The 18139-nt window shown below is 33.9% G+C and overlaps 3 protein-coding genes across 5 annotated transcripts; 2 read left to right on the forward strand and 1 right to left on the reverse strand.

Annotated features, from left to right (window-relative positions):
* Nucleotides 1-33: 33 nt before the first annotated feature.
* On the forward strand, nt 34-5865 carry LOC103486808 (uncharacterized). 3 transcript variants are annotated; one of them, XM_008444899.3, is made up of 6 exons: nt 34-482; nt 596-792; nt 940-1044; nt 1144-3350; nt 3703-3775; nt 5555-5865. In XM_008444899.3, exons 1-5 carry the CDS (start codon nt 380-382, stop codon nt 3746-3748), a joined length of 2658 nt encoding a protein of 885 aa, XP_008443121.2. In that variant the 5' UTR covers nt 34-379; the 3' UTR covers nt 3749-3775; nt 5555-5865. The 3 variants fall into 3 exon arrangements, with proteins under 3 accessions (XP_008443121.2, XP_050939973.1, XP_008443120.2); XM_051084016.1 differs by lacking the exon at nt 5555-5865 and adding an exon at nt 4071-4596; XM_008444898.3 differs by lacking the exon at nt 5555-5865 and having other exon boundaries at nt 3703-3986.
* Nucleotides 5866-7404: 1539 nt separating this feature from the next.
* Nucleotides 7405-9570, forward strand: LOC103486810 (dehydration-responsive element-binding protein 2F). Its single transcript, XM_008444902.3, has 2 exons — nt 7405-8146; nt 8500-9570. Exons 1-2 carry the CDS (start codon nt 7463-7465, stop codon nt 8980-8982), a joined length of 1167 nt encoding a protein of 388 aa, XP_008443124.2. The 5' UTR covers nt 7405-7462; the 3' UTR covers nt 8983-9570.
* Nucleotides 9571-9661: 91 nt separating this feature from the next.
* On the reverse strand, nt 9662-16954 carry LOC103486807 (uncharacterized). The gene is made up of 15 exons (XM_008444897.3): nt 16751-16954; nt 16407-16511; nt 16210-16278; nt 15594-15683; nt 15403-15486; nt 15098-15262; nt 14190-14377; nt 12802-12874; nt 12397-12450; nt 11504-11761; nt 10880-11086; nt 10658-10761; nt 10321-10465; nt 10042-10176; nt 9662-9960 (listed from the first exon to the last, which is right to left on the reverse strand). Exons 1-15 carry the CDS (start codon nt 16838-16840, stop codon nt 9784-9786), a joined length of 1944 nt encoding a protein of 647 aa, XP_008443119.2. The 5' UTR covers nt 16841-16954; the 3' UTR covers nt 9662-9783.
* Nucleotides 16955-18139: the final 1185 nt, after the last annotated feature.

Genomic DNA, 18139 nt, shown 5'->3' on the forward strand with positions numbered 1-18139 from the left:
TATAAAGAAAGGGAAAATCTCTTCCAATAAAGAAAGAGAGAGAAAAGGATAGTTCAAAAGAAGAAATTTTCATGGCAACGACAAATTCGAACTCTTTCACCGTTCTTCAGAATCTCCTTCGGTTTTCTTCGCTCATCTTGTTGTCGTTCATCGGAATCTCCATGTTGCCTTCGAATTCCTCTGTTATTTAGCCCCTCATAGTTCGTAAATCGTTCGTTTTTGTAACTTCGACGGCTCAATAAAATACCCCAACACCATAAAATCATCGTCTTTATAGCCTGATGAATAAACCCCTTCATACTTCATAGTTTCCTTTAAAATAATATTGCGAATGCAGCAAGTTTGTTGAATTTTTTTTCGGTTTGTGTATTGGTTTCCAATGGAGAACGAAACTGGATCTGCTTCTAGTTCAGCTCTTGCTTGGCGTTGGACCATCGAAGCCCTTGCAAGTTTCGATCAAGTGAAACCATCTCTATTACATGGTATTACTTCTCTATTTCCGCTTTAGAATTAGAATCCTTTTTTGTTATTTCTTTCTTTCTTTCTCTTGTTGTGTGTTTTAATTCTATAATTCGATTATTTTCCCTTGTTATAGATGTAATTAATACGGCTTCAGAATTACTTGATGGTACAAGAAATAATGCTGGGGAGATGGTTGCTTTGAAATGCTTGGAGGGTTTGTTTGGTCCTTTAGATGATATTGGAGAAAATGGTCGTCCTGCTCAAGAATCAAAAGTTATGTTTGATTCATCTGAGAGCTGTCTAGATGTTGTTAAACGCATCTATAATGAGGTAATAGTGTTTCAAAAACTTCGTATTAGATTTCTTAATTTCCAGGCCCTATGGTATTTCCTTATCAGATAAACACTTTCTGGCTTTCTAGAACTGGGTATGCATTGAAAAAGAAATTTCATCTTTTTTCTTTTTGGCTTTTGTTAGACTCCAAAATCTGCCTTAGGAGTTGCTGGACCAGATATGTTCAAATGGGATGCTAAGCCTTTCATTGACCAAAAAAGAGCATCCATGCGTTGCACATTACTTCAGGTGAAGAGAATTTAAAACTTTTCTCTGATTTATTTGCTTCCATCCTCTTCCTCATGTATGGTCATGTATAACATGGTCGTTTTATTTCTTTTTTTACAGCTGAAAGATTCAATTCTCGATGGTACACATCCTTATGCTAATTTCTTAATGCCGAAGAGTGGGTTGACACCCATAAATAAGAGGGATGGCACTTCTCTGAATAATGAGGATTGTGTTGAGCTTGGTAGGAGACTTGATAATAGCTCCTCTAGTCCTCAGGGTAAAAAAGAAGGTAAAGTAAGCCCTCTACTTGAGGATGAAAGAAGAATGTCAGTCGTGATCCCGTCTAGCTCTAGTTTATTACCTTCTAAAAGGAGTAGCATTGAATTTACATCTGAAGATGAGGCTGGACAGTTACCTGGTTGTGATGATGGGTTCATAAATGTTAAGAAGCTTAAGCATCACTCTGCACATAATTTGTATTCAGGACAGGAAGTGGCTTCTTCACATGGAACAGAGGTTGTTGAAAATTCATCTGATGAAAGAAGTGAGCCGAAAATTGAGAGAGATGATACCAATCACTTAGATAGACATCAGATAACTTTGGAGGAAGACAAACTTGTAGAGGAGGAGGGTTTTGGGTCAAAGAAGTCAGGACAGTTTACTGCTACTGATGAAGATTCATCTGAAAGAAGTGGGCCGCAAATTGAGAGAGATGATACCAATCACTTAGATAGACATCAGATAACTTTGGAGGAAGACAAACTTGTAGAGGAGGAGGGTTTTGGGTCAAAGAAGTCTGGACAGTTTACTGCTACTGATGAAGATTCATCTGAAAGAAGTGGGCCGCAAATTGAGAGAGATGATATTGATCACTTAGATAGACATCAGATAAATTTGGTGGAAGACAAACTTGTAGAGGAGGAGCATTCTGGGTCAAAGAATGGTGCGCAATGTACTGCTACTGATGAATTGCATCTAGGTGAATCGGGTATTCCTTGTTATACTGTGTTGGGTAGTACACAAGATGGTGAGACGCTTGAAGTTGTTGGTGCCGAGAAAGTGGGAGATGGAAGTGAACTGCCTTTTGAACCAAAAGCACCTAATCATTCTCCTGCTGAAGGAAACCTGGATAACACCAGCCCTAACAATTCCAAAAGTGACTTTGGATACGATCATCATGTAAATGAAATGAATCCTGTGTCTCATAGTGGATTTATGTCAACAACTGTTGCTACGGATAGTGATGTTGGCATGATTCCTGATGAGGAAGAGAAAGATATGTTGAGTGATACTGATGAATATCACGAAACAGTAGATATTGCCATGAGAAAAAAGGAATTCCTTAGTTCTCAATGTATGGTTGATCTGGATTCTTCTCTAGTAGCTGACAGGACCGAGTTAACAGTTTGTGTGAAGTGTAACGAAGGCGGTCAGTTGCTTTCTTGCAATTGTGGGGATTGTCCTTTGGTGGTTCATGCCAAGTGCTTGGGTTCCTTGGCTGCGATGAACGATGAAAGTGACTTTCGTTGTCCTTTCTGCTTGTATTCATTTGCTATATCAGAATACCTTGAAGCTAAGAAGCATGCTGCATTGGCAAAGAAAAATGTTACTTCTTTTTTTCGTAGTGCTTTGGAACATCACTCAATAGGTTTTAAAGTGGTATTGCAACCAAAAGATCTTGATCCTTCACGAAGAGCTGGAGTTGAGGATGTTGCTAAAATTTGTGAAGATGTGGACATGGAAAATAAAGACAATCAAGTAACTGTAGACGGAGAACATGTAAACGAAGTTGTTGACCATCAATCCACGTCAGTTACAGATACAGAGCGAACAATATCCATGTCAGTTACAGATACAGAGCAAACAATAGTGCTGTCAAAGCAGATGTATATTGCCAATACCAATCATAGGGAAAATGAGTCAAGTCTTTTGAGAGTAGCCCCTGATGTTCTATCAAGTGAGAAAGACGACAATGAATTCGTAGACCAAGAGTGTCCCAGAAACACAGCAGCAGAATTGGTTGACCAAGAGTGTCACGGAAATACAGCAGTGGAATTGGTGGATCAAGAGTCTCAAGGCAATGCTGCACAACTGGAAGATGGTGAAAATGCCACAAAGCAGCATGGCATTCATGAAATTCTGCATGAAGATCGTGAGCCAGTTGAACCAGCAGCTGTGGAGGAAGATTTACAATACCAAATTAATGACAATGAAGATGAAGCTGCTTGTGCAATTATCACTGAAGAAGAAAAATCTTCTGATGATGGCAATGATGAATCTATCATTTCTAGATACTCCATAAGATTTCGACAGAAATATCATCAGTTAGTTTCTTCATACTTAAACAGTAGTTAGTTTTAGTACTCTTCCCCCCGCACCCCATTGTTATTTTGGTTTAGGATAATATGTAATTTCAAGGATATAACAGTTGTATTAACCGGATGACTAGAATCCATAATAAAGTAGTGAAATTTAAATTGCCATTCTCTACACCTCGCTTCCAAGAAATGAGGTGCCTTCATTGAATTCTGCGTGCCTCAGCAGTTCATAGTGATTATTTTTTAAAGAAATTTAAAATTTCTTATATGCACTTCATGCTCAAGTTCTGAGGGCTATTTTTCTTTAGTGCTCATCGCATTTAACAAACACTAATGCCGAACTCTGTTTTCTGTGCAGTACAAGTTCAGAAACTCATCCATTAATACGGAAGAAACTGCTCTGAACTGCTGTGGAGGAAGAGACACTATTGGTAGTCATCTTTTATCCATTGCTTCTATTTAAAATAAAGATTGTATGGTCAAAATGAATTCCATACGTTTGCTTATCATGGCTTTTCGATCGTGACTGACTTACTTCTGTGTAACATAATTAAATATTTTGATTTTGTTGCTTGCTCATGTGTTCATATGGCCTAGAAAACAAAAAAGTTATCAAATAGTCTTTTCTATGTTCTTTTTTCATGTTTATCATTTTTACTTTTGGATTGTAATTTTCTTGCATGTCATTGTACTCATTTACTTTAAGATTTACTTGTATCACCGCAGAAGGGAGTTCAAAAATTCTCTAGCTCTAACAGAAGTCCAACCATACCGTGGAAAAAGATTTTAGAATTTGGTAGTAATGTGTCTCTAAAAGATCGTACATCAATTGATCTTAAAGATAAGTGGAGGAACTTGTCCAGAAGTTCAAAGTTTAAGTGAACCTATTGTCATTCATTCTGCTCAGTTATACATTTTCATCTGCCCTTGACTGCTCATATCAGTGGGGCAAATTAAGTTCTTGTTTCTTAAGGTTTCCTCATGAGTTTTATAGCAATCGATTTTTTCAAGGTTTAAGTTATTAATCTGTTGCAAACTTAATATAATTTGACCAGTCAAAAGATGTGAAAAGAAAAAGACTACAAAAGTAGAGATTTGGATGCTCGAATATGTACTTTTTTGAGTAATCAAGAGATCTATTCACTTTTCATTTCTTTTTCAATTTTGAGCTTAGTTCGTAATCTTATTTTAAAGTCTAAAACTTGTATCTGCACAATAAGTGCTTAATACCATGGAATCCCAAGTCTTGTGATCCTCTATTTTTTGATCTTCTATGCATCCGAAGTCCAAATTTAAACTATCAGTTTTCTATCTGGGCTGGATTTATTTGACCTAATATACTACTCTGGCTTAACTTTTTTATAAGTTACCTATTTAACATTTTGTACTTTTATATCACCGTTCAACTAAAAGCTTAAATTGTTAGGTGAGAGTAAATTTAATATAATATACAACACTTTCCTTTACTTGTAGACTTAAAAATATCAAGAAAGATCTAACAAGTGAAAATCAATATGAAATGGACAAAAAATAATATTGTAGGGGTTTGAATACATAAAACCTTCTTAAACCACATGCTCTGATGCTATCTTAAATCACCAATTCATAAAAACTTAAACGGATAGGTGAGGGTAAATTACTAAATTTAATATAATATCCGACATGTACTCTAAGGCCATGGACCTTGTTAAAAATCCTGGATGAATTTGTGATGGGTTCTGTATTCATCTCTTCTTTTGCTCTTTTTTCTTCTTCTTAGAACAGTACTCAAGTTTCTCACACAAGTTCAATAACCACCATTTCAAAAGACCCCAAGTCTTTCAAATACGCCACCAAAAGAGTTATTTGTTTAAGTTTTGGTCGTTACTGCACCAAATTTGCATCAGAGTTTAGCTACCATCGTATCTCAAATGAGTTTCAGTGCATCATTTCACAATCATCTGGTAGGATACACTTTTGGCTTTACTTTCATTTAGAGCTTTGACTTCTAGTGAAGAAGACTAGAGTCACAAGAAAGATGACATGACATAGTCTGCAACTTGTCAAAAGTCATTTTGAGGAAGGTTTAACAATGTATTGAGCAGTTGGATTAGTGTATTGAATGATTTTTTCGTCTTTGAGATAGTAGAATGTATAGTTTTACTTTTAACTAACCATACTTTAGATACATTATGATATTTTGACTGATGTGAGATATGGGTTGAGATCAGGAGCATTCAATTAGATGTGGATAACACGTGTTTCTTAGAGAAAGAAGGGGATTGATTCCATTCCATTGCAGCAATTCAAACTCCATAAGAGGGAGAGAAAAGAAAAGAAGAGAGAAGGAAACATGAGCATGGGATAAAGATGAAGATGAGTCTCAAGAATCATGGCACAAAGACATGTGAAAAAGAAGAGCCCGTGAACTTCAAAATGAAACTGAGGTGATTTTCTCTTCACTCACTCTTCACTCTCCACTCTTCTTCTTCTACTCACTCACATTTCTCCAATACAGAATCCAATGAACATTTCTCTCTCATACTTCATTTAATTTTCTCTTACCTTTCTCCTCTCTCTTTTATTATATTGTTTGTTTCTGATCTGTTTCACTTCTCTTCTCTTGTCTGTACTTCATTAGTCTAACATCATTGGCTTCCAAATTCCATATTACATTTGGTACAATGAAAAGTATGGGATTATTGACACAGGTTTATAAAGTTAAGTTGGTGTCTTGAGTAAGAGAAGATTAAGTGTCACTTCAAAAAAAATAAGGAAAAAAGGAAATGGCTTTTTGAATCTTTTAGGTTTAACTCTTGAGTTTGGTTTCTTTTTGTTTGCATATTTAAATTTGGATTTAGTTTTCCTTTAGTTTTTAGGATTCAAAATGTTACATTTTCCTGTTGAATTTAGTTTTCATTCGATCATATATTTCAATATCGTACAAATTTACCTTTGAGTTTTCATCAATTTTCTAATAAACATTTTCACAACATAATTACTTTTAAATGGTCTATTGAAAGTTAAAACCAATAATCAAAAGTTAAGTATCGGTGAAAGCTCAATGGTAAGAGTATAAAATTTTGTTTATCAAAGATCAAACAAAATCTGAATTTAAAAGTAAAATGTAACATTTTGAAATCTAGAAATCAAATAGAAGAAAAACTCAAAACTCATCAATAAAAACAAAACTATTTTTCTGAATATAAATTAAGAACGAAAGAATTTGAACTACAAACTTTTTGATCCTTAATGCATACATCCGTCAGTTAAGCTCTATGCTTAATTTTTTGGAAATTTAGTGAATGAAACATAAAGTTCATCTTTTTTTAAATAATAATAAAACCTAAAATAAAATTTGTCCAAAAAATATTTTAAGAGCACACAACCTAACCACTCTATCTACATTTTCTCTTTTTCCCTCCTCCTTTGAACCCTTTTCCCTTTTTGAGATAATTGTTAAAATGATTATGTCAAAGTCTTTAACAAATTACAGAACCAATAATGTCAACTTTATCTGATCAGGTGGAAGGTTGCATTTCCAATATTTTGGGAGATAAGATTCTCTCAAGTCATTGGACTAAATGTTTTTTTTTTTTTGACCATTAGTTGTAGAAGATTTTAATAATATATTGATTAATCCAACCCCTACCCACTATTTGAATTGTCTTGTTGAGTTATACATGTAAATAAAAATTATATCAACTCTTTGTTTTTCTAGTACAATAATCGTTGGTGCAAAGAGCTTCCACATATCTAATCTTTGTTGAAATTGGATGTTCTTATTATTATCGTTATTATTTAGATAACGATATACAATAAAGTAATAAATTACTAAATAATCATTGATATTTGTAATTCTAAAAATAAGTAATGTTAAATAATCTTCAAAACCTTTTCTTCTAAGCAAGTTATTGAGAACTTAAAACAAAACGAGATCGGGTCGTTAGGTATTTAATCTTGAACCTTATACGTTACAACATATCAATTAAACATCAACACATAACTTTGAATACAAAGATTTGAATCTAGATCATTAAGAAGAAAAATGTATGTCAATTGTCGTTAAACTAAACTTCCTTTGATTTTAAAACATTGTTCTTTCAAACCGTCTTAAACACCAAAACACGTACATACATATGTACATATACGATCACATGGTGACCAAAGAAAAACCCTCAAACGTGACAGCATTTAAAGCCATGAAGTTTTTCACTTCTACAAATTCCCCCTTCCACCCCGCTCCCTTTCACCACATTCCCACAATCATCTTCATCACTCCACTCCCCCCAAAGAAAACAGAGTATAACAGAGCAATGGAAAATGGCAGAGACAACAAAAAGCCTCATACTTCTCCATTTCACCACAAGCCATGGAAGAAAGGTCCTTCGAGAGGCAAAGGTGGTCCTCAAAATGCCTCGTGCGAGTACCGCGGCGTACGACAACGCACTTGGGGCAAATGGGTTGCCGAGATTCGCGAGCCTAAGAAACGAACGAGGCTATGGCTTGGCTCTTTCTCCACTGCTGAAGAAGCTGCCATGGCTTATGATCAAGCTGCTACTAAGCTTTATGGGCCTCATGCTTATCTTAATCTTCCACATTTAGCTAATCATAATAACGATTCTAGTGATTATAAATCTAATTTGTTGAAATGGGTTCCTTCTAAAAACTTCATTTCTCTGTTTCCTCATACAAATCGGGCAGCTGCTGCCGTTGCAACAACTGGCAGCTTCATGAGTCTTCATCTCATACATCAAAGGCTTCAGCAGCTTAAACCTCCTCATTCCTTTCTTTCATCTAATTCCCTTTCTTCTCCTTCCAAGGTATTCTATAAATTTCTTCTTTCTTTCTTTATTAATTTTGAATTTGAATTTTGATGTCGAAACATGGACGTAACATGCTCGTGAGTTTTTTAGTTCACTTTTGGAGAAATGTATAACATCATGGATGTGAGTTTCTTGAAGACAAAGACAAGCTTAACTTTGGAAATCAGTCTTGGAATTGAAGTTTAAATTTTTGAATTTGTGTCATGAAAGTATTTGGAAAATATAAAAAGCATGTAATGGTGTGAAAAAGTATTATTAATATTAGATAGTTTAGTTATGGATATTTTTATAGATATTTTCATTGATATCAATACTTAAATCTTCGTTTCACCTACTTTTCTTTCTACAAGAAACTTGAAGACAAGGGCGAGAAAGAGAAAGACGAGGAAGCTTCTGTTAGAGAGGAGACGACAACGAAAACAACAGCAACGAGAAGTGTGGAAGAAGAAGAGAAGCCACAGATTGATCTAAATGAGTTTCTACAACAACTTGGGATTTTGAAAGAAGAGGATGAAAAATTAGAGATTGAATTAGAAGGAGAGAAAGGCAATGACAATAACAAAAACAATGACAATGACAATGACGATAGAGGATGTTGTTTGGGATCATCAGAAGTATCAAATAATTGTGATTATAGTGATGAAGTTGAAGTGCTTAGTGACAAAAGCTTTAATTGGGATTCGATTATGGAAATACATCCCAATATTGAAGACAATCACTTTGGAAACTTTCAATTATATGATCATCATTTTCTTAATTACGAAGATGATCTAAGTTTGCCCAATTCCATTTGGGATTTTGAAGAAGACCATTCTACAAGAATCATACATTAACAAAAAACAAATAGCAACTTTGTTTCATGAACCTTTTTGAAGTTTGAGTTCTTTTTTTTTTTTTTTTTTTGAGGGGTTGTATAATATAGTAAAAATAGTGATGTTCAGACAAAATAAATGGAATAGAGACATTTACAAGAAAATGAGAGTTGTTATTTTCTCTTCATGTTCTATGTTAGTTGACAGAAAATAAAATGAAAGGGTAGTTTATCATTTTTGAAATAGTTCATGTAGATTGTGAGGTTCATTTAGAATATTTTTTTTATATATATATATGAGAGTTTGGTAAAATCAAAAAACAATTTAGAACTAAAATTGATAGTAACATATTGTTATGAAATTTTGACGAGACACATTATTGACCTAACTAATAATAGTAGAGATCTAAATACAAAAATTGAGGAGAATGATGATGTTGATGTTTTTCAATTGTGCAACTCCAAAATAAAATATTGATATTTTGAAGTATAATGAAAATCACAACTTTAATGATTAGACAATGTTAATTCTAAAACTTTCCATGTTCTCACAAAGATTCATGGTTACTAAGAATATAAATAATAGTTCTTAGAAAATTTATTTTAAATAACAAAACTTCTGAAAATGGTAAAGGTTAATGATAATGAAATAACCTAAAGTTTATTTTATTTTTTAAAGTGAAATTTTCTACTAACTATGCTGTAATGAAACATCATCTATATAAATATTAGAACATCAAACTTTCTGTTGTTCGGAGAAACTTCAAAATTCAACAAGTTCCCCTAATACAAGTCTAAGTAGAAAAATTCCCAGAAACATTTACTATTCATTCTGATACTCAGAGGCACTAAGATACTCACCATTTTCTTCGAAATATTCAATTAATCGCTTCAAAAATGCATCGTGAGTTACTGTATCGGTGTCGCAAACCAGACAACATTGTCTTCTTGCTCGAGTCACAGCTACATTCATTCGTCTGCGGTCGCTCAAGAATCCTACCTGCAATGTTTATAGAAGAATTTGCTAGTGCAAGCCCACAAAAATGTGAGGATCATAAATTTTTATACAAAAAGATGATACCTCCTTCTTTGAATTTGATCGGACCATAGAGATAATAATGGCTTCCTTTTCTCTTCCCTGGAAGCCATCAACTGTAGAGATTTCAATGTCTTTTAGTTTGTCATCATTGCTTCTCAACGTTTTTAGTAACACAACCTGCAATTTGGAGTAGTAAGGCAAAATACACGTTGCTTCCAATACCATCTTTTAGACGACTGGCTCAGAGGCCTATTAGGTTCGTTTGAATTTTTGTGTAAGGATCAGTTCTAGAACAATTCAAATAAAAGATCCTTTCTGTACCTGTGCAGCATAAGGAGTTATGATTCCAATATCAGAAGGTCGAACGCCACTTTGGATCAGTCTCTTTGCATGAGCCATAGCAACCTCAGCTTCACCTTCATTTAAGGTGCTTTCTTCTTCGTCCTTCCTTTCTTCCATTTCACACCTGAAGATCATTATAAACATCGTAGTTTATACAAGCATTAGTAACAACAAATTAGTCTCGGGGAACCGCATTGTAATTTTCCCTCTTTCCAAAAATGTATACAACACATCTTTGCTTCTGGACAAGCTTCATGGAGAGATGGAATTACTTTGTGTCTTATATCCAATTTTCAGTTAAAGTTGGCATCAATACCCGGCTATGTCTATAAGGAGAAGCGTAGGTTCCGTTGATGATGTCTTTTTTACATCCTCGAGATCGTAAAGCATATGTGCAGCAACACTTGAATGGGCTTTGATCTACATTTCATCAATGGATCAAAATCCGTACTTTTATTGTTCATGATCAGCCAAAAAGTTTCAAGTCCAACAGATAAAAGGACAATCAATAAATCACAGCCAGGTATGATACAAGTACCTTACTATCATAAAGTTCTTTTGATGACCAATCCATGATAAGTTCGTGCATACGGTATTGGACGGTAAGCATTGACGTCACTTCATTTCCATACATTTCAGCCAGGCGTTCAAATAGGGTTCTTCCCAGTCCCTTCTTCTCTGCTTCAACACTTTGAATTGTTGGAGGAAGCTGAAGATGATCTCCGGCAAGAATGCATCTTGATGCCTGAAACAAACATCATCTCTTCTAAATTAGCTTGATACAAATACAAGTACAAACAACGAGTAATAATCCATCATCTCTTCTAGAAAGCATTCTCCTATTTTCCTTTTTCTAGAGAAACAAAAGAAAACTCTGCATTTCAAATAAGAACATCTTTTAACATAAAATTTTTGTTTTGAAGGAGATATCTAAGATAATCATCACTACCCAAAGAGCAAGTCAGCTACTCTTTTCATTCAGATATCTAAAAACATCAGAACTTAGGTGAAAAGTTATAAATGTAGGAAAGAAAATGTGAAGGTAGCAAGCAATAACATGAAAAGACTAAACTAGTACATCTACAGTTGAGAAACAATCTGCCTCAACTGCATTAGACAGTCGTCAATATACACACTTCAATCATGCATTATTACTCATTACCTTTAACAAAGCTATCCAGCATGCAATTTCAAGTGCTTGGGCAGCTTCATCAATTATTACCAAATCAAATGAAATATTATTCAGTTTGCGGGAAAATGCCCCTGTCAAAGTTGTTAGAACAACATCTGAATTTTTTATTACATCTGTTACAGCTAACTGCTGCCTATTCCGCTCTTCCTTTGACAGTGTTCTAAGCTCCTTCTGGATTTCTCTCCGTGTGTTTCGGTCCTTGGCTTTCAGAAGCTTTCCATTCAAAGCCTGGAATAGTTGCTCAGAACTCAGAAGAAGCTCAAGAAAAAATAACTTTTTAGAATACGAGGAAAATTATTTCACCTAAGCACTTGCACTAACAACGGACTGACTAAGCAAGAAACTCACTCAAGAAAAAGACCTCCAAAGTGAAAGAATACAAAAAATAAACAAAGAAAAGAAATACACCCTCACTCAAGCAAAGCATTTCTCCATTTTCAAAATAGCTCAGAGCAAAATTTGAATAAATGAGCTACTGGTTGTAAAAACAAACTGTCTGAACTGAACAGATAAAGATCACCGAATTTAACCAAAACCATGTAATAAAATGCCTTCTCTCACTTCAAAACACTAAAAAGACCAAAAGAACAAAAGTTGAGACACTCAGAGGATTTCTAGGCCTTCATGCTCCCAGCTAACTGCTATTCTTGTAAAAGAGTTTGAGTGCTTGTGTGTCCATCTTTCTTCTCAACATCTTGAATGTGCTAAAAAGCTATGTGTGAGGTTTTCAAAAAAGAAGAAGATCGTAGCTCCTAGATGTTAGGAAGGGGAACAAGAAAACTAATAACATGCTACAATTTCACATGCTACATTTGAAAGATAAGAAACAAAACTCTGAAGTGTAGGCATTGTCAAAGTTTTACCTTCATCTCTTTCCGGATGTCATTTGCAAGAGAACTATTATCCCCACGCAAGACCTAATAGCAAAGAAATTTGTAAGAAGAAATTTTTAATTCACAATGGGCCAGAAATTACATCAGCCAGAGAACTAGATAGCAACTAGAAACTTGAGGGGTCAATCAAGGAATGACTCAAGTCTTAGAAAAATAGCAAACAATGTCATTTTTTTTATAATTTCCAAGATAGATTAGTTTCTAAAATCAACTTCTCGAGATGGATTCATTATGCAACATGATTGATGCTCACATGAGGAAGTAGAGAAAAAATAATGTGCAAAAGAAAATTATCTTAACTTTTTTGGTTAATTGCTCGGACAGTGGAGGAAATTAGAAATTAGTTCTTGCTGCCAAATAGGTGATTATGTATACCTGTGCATCTAGAGCACTCTCCAACACTTGAGGAAGTAAACGAGCAGGATGTCCCACTCTCACCAACTTTACTCTAATCATAAGCATGTTAAGATAAGTGATCATATCTAGCACGTCTATTTCGTTTGGAGATGAAAAAGAAAAAAGGAAATAATTCAAAGAATAACACCAGGGTGGAAAAATGAACACAAAGGCAAAAACCACGATTGGCATTAGCAGTCTATTCAAGATTCCTCAACTAGCCAAGTGCCAAGTGGTTATGTCAAACATCACAATTCAATCAAAAGATATACTAATTTTTTTTCCTACAATGTTTTTTATTTACTTTCGTTCATGCATACAAACATAAATGTATGCCGCATTCACGGATGTGCATACATGTACTTGCACAAAAATAAATATCAATGTAAGATTATGTGCAAATATTTGTGAAACCAATCAGAAAGAAATGCTTCGAAAGGAGAAGATGATAAATGCTTTAAACATTGTTATTTCGTGTTAGTTGTCCAAGATCGTTGGAGATAGCTTTATTGCTCTCAGAGGCAATAAACACAGATAAACTACTAGGCTAGACTTTTCACCCGTATAAGGAAAGGTCTTTTTTTTTACAAACCACACTTTTGCCCATTCCTTGGAGTGGGAGTATAAGGAAGTTGCTCAACTAAAGAATCTTCTCCAACGGTTATGTAGGGAAGTGGGAGCCACAGTGTGTCATACATTATTATGCTTTTGAGCCCTAATTTTTAAGGTTGAAGAACGACCCTTTTTATCAATGCCGTTGAAGATCTGTTTCTGAGATTCGAAACCAAGCTATGCAAGATGATAGACCATTGGAGGTCTGTTTTTATTTGATTCTTTTGGTTGTATAGATTTTAAGCCTCTATTTGGACTAGTCTTTTCCAAGTGTTTTGTATATCATTTGGTATGCTGGAAGTTTTGTTTTTGATGGCCTTATTTTAGCAATGCCTCTTTATTCCATCGTTTTAAAAGTAATAAAGCCTTTTATTGATATATGAAAAGTTAAAAACATGGTAAAACAATTGTTGCCAAAATTTTTGCTTAATAAGTCATATCTGATATTAACAATAGATGCCACAAGAAAGAAATAAAATTGTTAAAAGTTTAGAAATGATATTGAATCCGGTGCAAGAAACTGATCCAAAAGCTTATATCTATAAGTTTATGTGCATTTTTTCATCACCGTTCCTTCATTACTTTAACAAAGCTTCATGTCTTCAGCAAAAATAAATAAATAATCAGTTGTAAGACCTTGTTCATAATGTCCATTCTTGGCTAAATAATCTTTAAATGATGGCAAGAAGTTTTTTCTCTGGAATTACAGTTTTCATTTGACCCATTAACTCAAGAAAAATACAGTATTTGGTTACCTGTGAGGAACAAGCCTCTCAACAATGTTGTCAACAGCAATATTTGAAGCAGCACATGCAAGAATTTTTGATCCACGCTTTACTTCTTGTAAGATAATTTCCACCACTGTTGTGGTTTTTCCAGTTCCTGGAGGACCATGCAGCAGAAATACATTTTTTCCTGATAGGGCTTTCGAGATGGCATCTTTCTTTGAAGAAAAGAGAACAACAGTAGAGGTATTTAAATGAGTAAACTATGTAAAACTGTAAGCATAAACAAAAGGAAAGTAAAAGAGCAATACTTCATATACTGAACCAGGCTTATGCCAAGAAGCAAGACTATAAGTTCCCCATGATGTCAAAAGCATATACTCAAGAACAAGAACCTTTACTTAAGAAAATTGTGCATTAAGGATAACAATGAACAAAAGCGAAGGACAAATGGAACGTCAATCCCAAGCCAGGCTGGAAGAAATTATGAATAATTTTCCCCAGTTGATCAAAATAAAAAGAGTAGTAGATTTGCAAAGATCTTATGCAAAAAGCCCTACCCATCTTGAGATACATTTTTGTAAGAATCTCCCCCTTTCCCTTTTGTAACTTTATTCTGATTGTGGTAAATTTTTGTGAACTCCTCAAGGAAGAACATAGACTTCAAACAAAAATTGTCATCATACCCAACAGAAAGTTCCTCCTCATAAGTGAAAATAATAATAATAGTACTAAGATAAAGCCATAAGGTAAAAAAGGTTAATATTAATTTGAACTCTCCAACAGGGAGATCTCAGCCAAAGTCAAAGAGTTATTTGTCTAGGAACGAAATGGTAGATGCACGTATAACCACAGACTACCCACTTAAAAGAAAAAGAACAATAATCTGTGATGAAAATTTAAACATGTTCGGAAATGTAAATTATCAGGTCATTAACCTGAGAGTGATCAAGATTGGAGTTGAAGGGTTTGAATTTAACATCAGTTTTGGACATTGATGGTTGCCTCTCTCCAAATAATACAGGAATCAGATCAGCAGCAGGCCCTCTATGCACTCCTTTGCTCAATTGAATCAGGGCATCCTTCATCCTACGATATGTCACCTGCAAAAGAAATAAATATCAGATTATCTCATACAGTGGATAGAAAAAGGTAAGTCACAACAGATTAAATATTTCTTTCTTAGACAGGTAAACACAAATAAATAAAGCAATATAGTATTAAATGCTTCGTTCAGTCAAACCTCATTTGCCACTTTCTCCAGCCGTAGAGGACTAGCTAAGCCCTCTTCTGGGATGTCATCAAAAGCAACGGTAATCGATGAGTCCTGTAGATATTAGCTCTAAATTAACAGTAGCGACAGTGAAAAAGAGAATCATCCATGTCAATCCAATCACACAGAAAAATAATCCTATTATTTGAAGTGGAACTTACCTTCAACCGATAAACTACTCCTTGCCCAAGAGAAGGAGAACCTAAATCAGCTTTGTTGGGTTTCAAAACTACCACATCATGTGTGCTAAACTGCAACGATAGTAACATATGCCACCAATTAAGGGAAGGAATGGGAAGAGTACAGATACAGGAACAAAAATGGCATTCGATTGTAAATGAGGGGACACTAAGATAATTATTTGGTGCAAAACTATATAAGATGAAAAGGAAAATAGATAGAATAGAAAGAAGAAGTGGAAATTTATAGGGAAAACCATCACACTAGCAGGTGTCATGAATCAGAATGTGTTAGTTTGCTTGCCTTTGGGCTTTGAAAACTTTTGCTATCATTTGATTCTAAGCATAATCACTTAAATAATATTTAAGTTATGTTATTATCCATGTGAATATGGAGTAGAAGCTCAAAACTGTGCAATATCATTTCCTCTAATTTCATATTAATTATTCACTATTTAAACCGCATAAATCTAACTAATATCACAGTCCATAAGTGAGTCAGAGTATTAATGTCGAACAAAAAATGAACTAGAAGTAATTTAATACTTCTCAAAACTAGAGTTTCGTTAGTAGAAAGGAACTGTCTACTTCTTCTCACCTTGTGGGGAGGAAGAACGTCTCCCTTGTTTGATTGAAACTCAAGAAGAGTTTTTCCCATGAGCCCACTCTAGCAACAAAATCCAAGGCAGATGAAATGTAAGGAACACCCAGATATTAAAGAAAAATAATACATAATCCCATTGAGTTGCATTTCAGTTTCCAACAAAAAATTCAACACATGAAGTTAAAAACTACCGAAGCATCTATACACTTCAAGTTGAGAATAGTAGAACCCTTTTTCTGGGCAGTCTCCAAGTTCCTAGTTGCACCTGAGCTAATAGACGCAGCAATTTCTGCATCCTGCAAAAATCAGATTCTTCATTTTAGTAAAGCTAGAAAAGTTACATCACCCAATTCATCAATCCCAAAATACTCGCAAGCAGAAGATTAAAACAAACATTGTTGTTAAGATAGACATTTATTGCTAGAGAAATCAAACAAACAATCTTCTACTCAACACTCATTTGACACTCAAATTTCACTCCAAGAAGAAAAGGAATTCAAAAAAAAAAAGAAAAGAAAGAACTTCGAAATGGGACCTTTTCCATGTCTAAAAGTGGGGCTGTGATGGAAACGAATTGCTCCAGAGTGATAGGAGCTGATTTCTTCTTCGTCTTGCTTCCCTCCATCGTCGTTGTTGCCGCTTTCTGAATCTTCTGATCGTTGCGGAGAAAAGGGAGCGATTAACATACACTTTTAGTTTCCGGATTCTTTTACGATAAATGCATTTGGTTTATGAGTTATTAAAAATGAACCTTAAGATCTCTTTTAAGTATATATATTTTCAATACTTTTATAAAATAAAATAGTTTGAATTACAAAAAAAAAATATTTAAAAATAATTTTAGGAAGAATAAATAATCTTCTAAAAATTATCTTTCTAATTTAAAATAAATGATAATAAATTGTTGTATGGACTTTTGGACATAATCCCAAAAAGTCGGGAACTAAACATAAAACTTTTGAATACAAATGCACCTATTCTTAAAAATTAAAGATTTATTAAAAAGACGTATTTCAAAAAAACTTGATTAATAATTTTTGTGTTTCAGTGTTTGAGTTATATTGTTTTGGTATTTACTTAATAATTATATTCGAATCAAATCTAATCAATAATCTATATGACACATTCTTTTTAACATGTCACAGGCCGACGTGTTAATCACATGTTCAGATATCATACTATATATTTTATGTCAGTTGTTATTCTCCACAGAATATACTCAATACCACAGTCTATTGCAATAGTACTCTCAAATCTCCAATTTAATGTTTGGTTCAATAATAATTAAAACATGACATAATATATCTTATACATTTAATTTTAATCCCTGGACACTTAAACTATTTTATTTTTCTAGATTTTCTACTTTCATTAAGCTTAGTCATTTTAATTTATTTTATTAGAAGTTTATCATGAAAAAAACAAAGAAATACCTTGGAGAGAAAAAAAGATATTGATTCAAAGTACAATCGAAACCAATGAATATGTATTTGTTTTGTTCGTACTTTTTTTCTGTTTTTGGTATGTGCTATTTTGTTCGGCTTATAATTTTTTAATTTACGAAAATGTCTCTGTTTTGTTTTAGAAAATCAAAGATTTTATGAAGTTTTTCTTCAAAAAGAGTTAATTACTATTCTAAAACTTTAAATCAAAACGGAGAAAAGATAATTTCAAAGGGAGCAGGGAGATATGATAGTTTTTGCAACACCAAGCCCCATCCAAAAACGACCAACAATTTCAACTAATTGTGCATACCAAGGTATCTTCCACAACCAAATTCAATATGAAAGAATGCCAAAAATCAACAGTTCTTTATTAGATTTTCCAAGAGCTGCAAGGATGATGATAATCGGAATAAAAAAGAAAAGAAAAAAAAAAAACTAGAAGCACTCTAAGAATGAAAGAGAATAACAAAGCAATGCAG

This window comes from Cucumis melo, chromosome 4 (genome assembly GCF_025177605.1).
Source record: "Cucumis melo cultivar AY chromosome 4, USDA_Cmelo_AY_1.0, whole genome shotgun sequence".
Lineage (NCBI taxonomy): Eukaryota > Viridiplantae > Streptophyta > Magnoliopsida > Cucurbitales > Cucurbitaceae > Cucumis > Cucumis melo.

What these genes read in the sequence shown, in the direction of transcription:
- LOC103486808 (XM_008444899.3), top strand. Translation starts at nt 380, where the DNA reads ATGGAGAACGAAACTGGATCTGCTTCTAGTTCAGCTCTTGCTTGGCGT. An exon ending in TGCGTTGCACATTACTTCAG is followed by an intron (nt 1,045 to 1,143) that starts GTGAAGAGAATT and finishes CTTTTTTTACAG; the next exon opens with CTGAAAGATTCAATTCTCGA. An exon ending in TTTCGACAGAAATATCATCA is followed by an intron (nt 3,351 to 3,702) that starts GTTAGTTTCTTC and finishes TTTTCTGTGCAG; the next exon opens with TACAAGTTCAGAAACTCATC.
- LOC103486807 (XM_008444897.3), bottom strand. Translation starts at nt 16,840, where the DNA reads ATGGAGGGAAGCAAGACGAAGAAGAAATCAGCTCCTATCACTCTGGAG. An exon ending in GAGAGGCTTGTTCCTCACAG is followed by an intron (nt 12,875 to 14,189) that starts GTAACCAAATAC and finishes GCTTATGATTAG; the next exon opens with AGTAAAGTTGGTGAGAGTGG. An exon ending in GCTGGATAGCTTTGTTAAAG is followed by an intron (nt 11,087 to 11,503) that starts GTAATGAGTAAT and finishes TGTTTGTTTCAG; the next exon opens with GCATCAAGATGCATTCTTGC.
- LOC103486810 (XM_008444902.3), top strand. Translation starts at nt 7,463, where the DNA reads ATGTACATATACGATCACATGGTGACCAAAGAAAAACCCTCAAACGTG. An exon ending in CCCTTTCTTCTCCTTCCAAG is followed by an intron (nt 8,147 to 8,499) that starts GTATTCTATAAA and finishes TCTTTCTACAAG; the next exon opens with AAACTTGAAGACAAGGGCGA.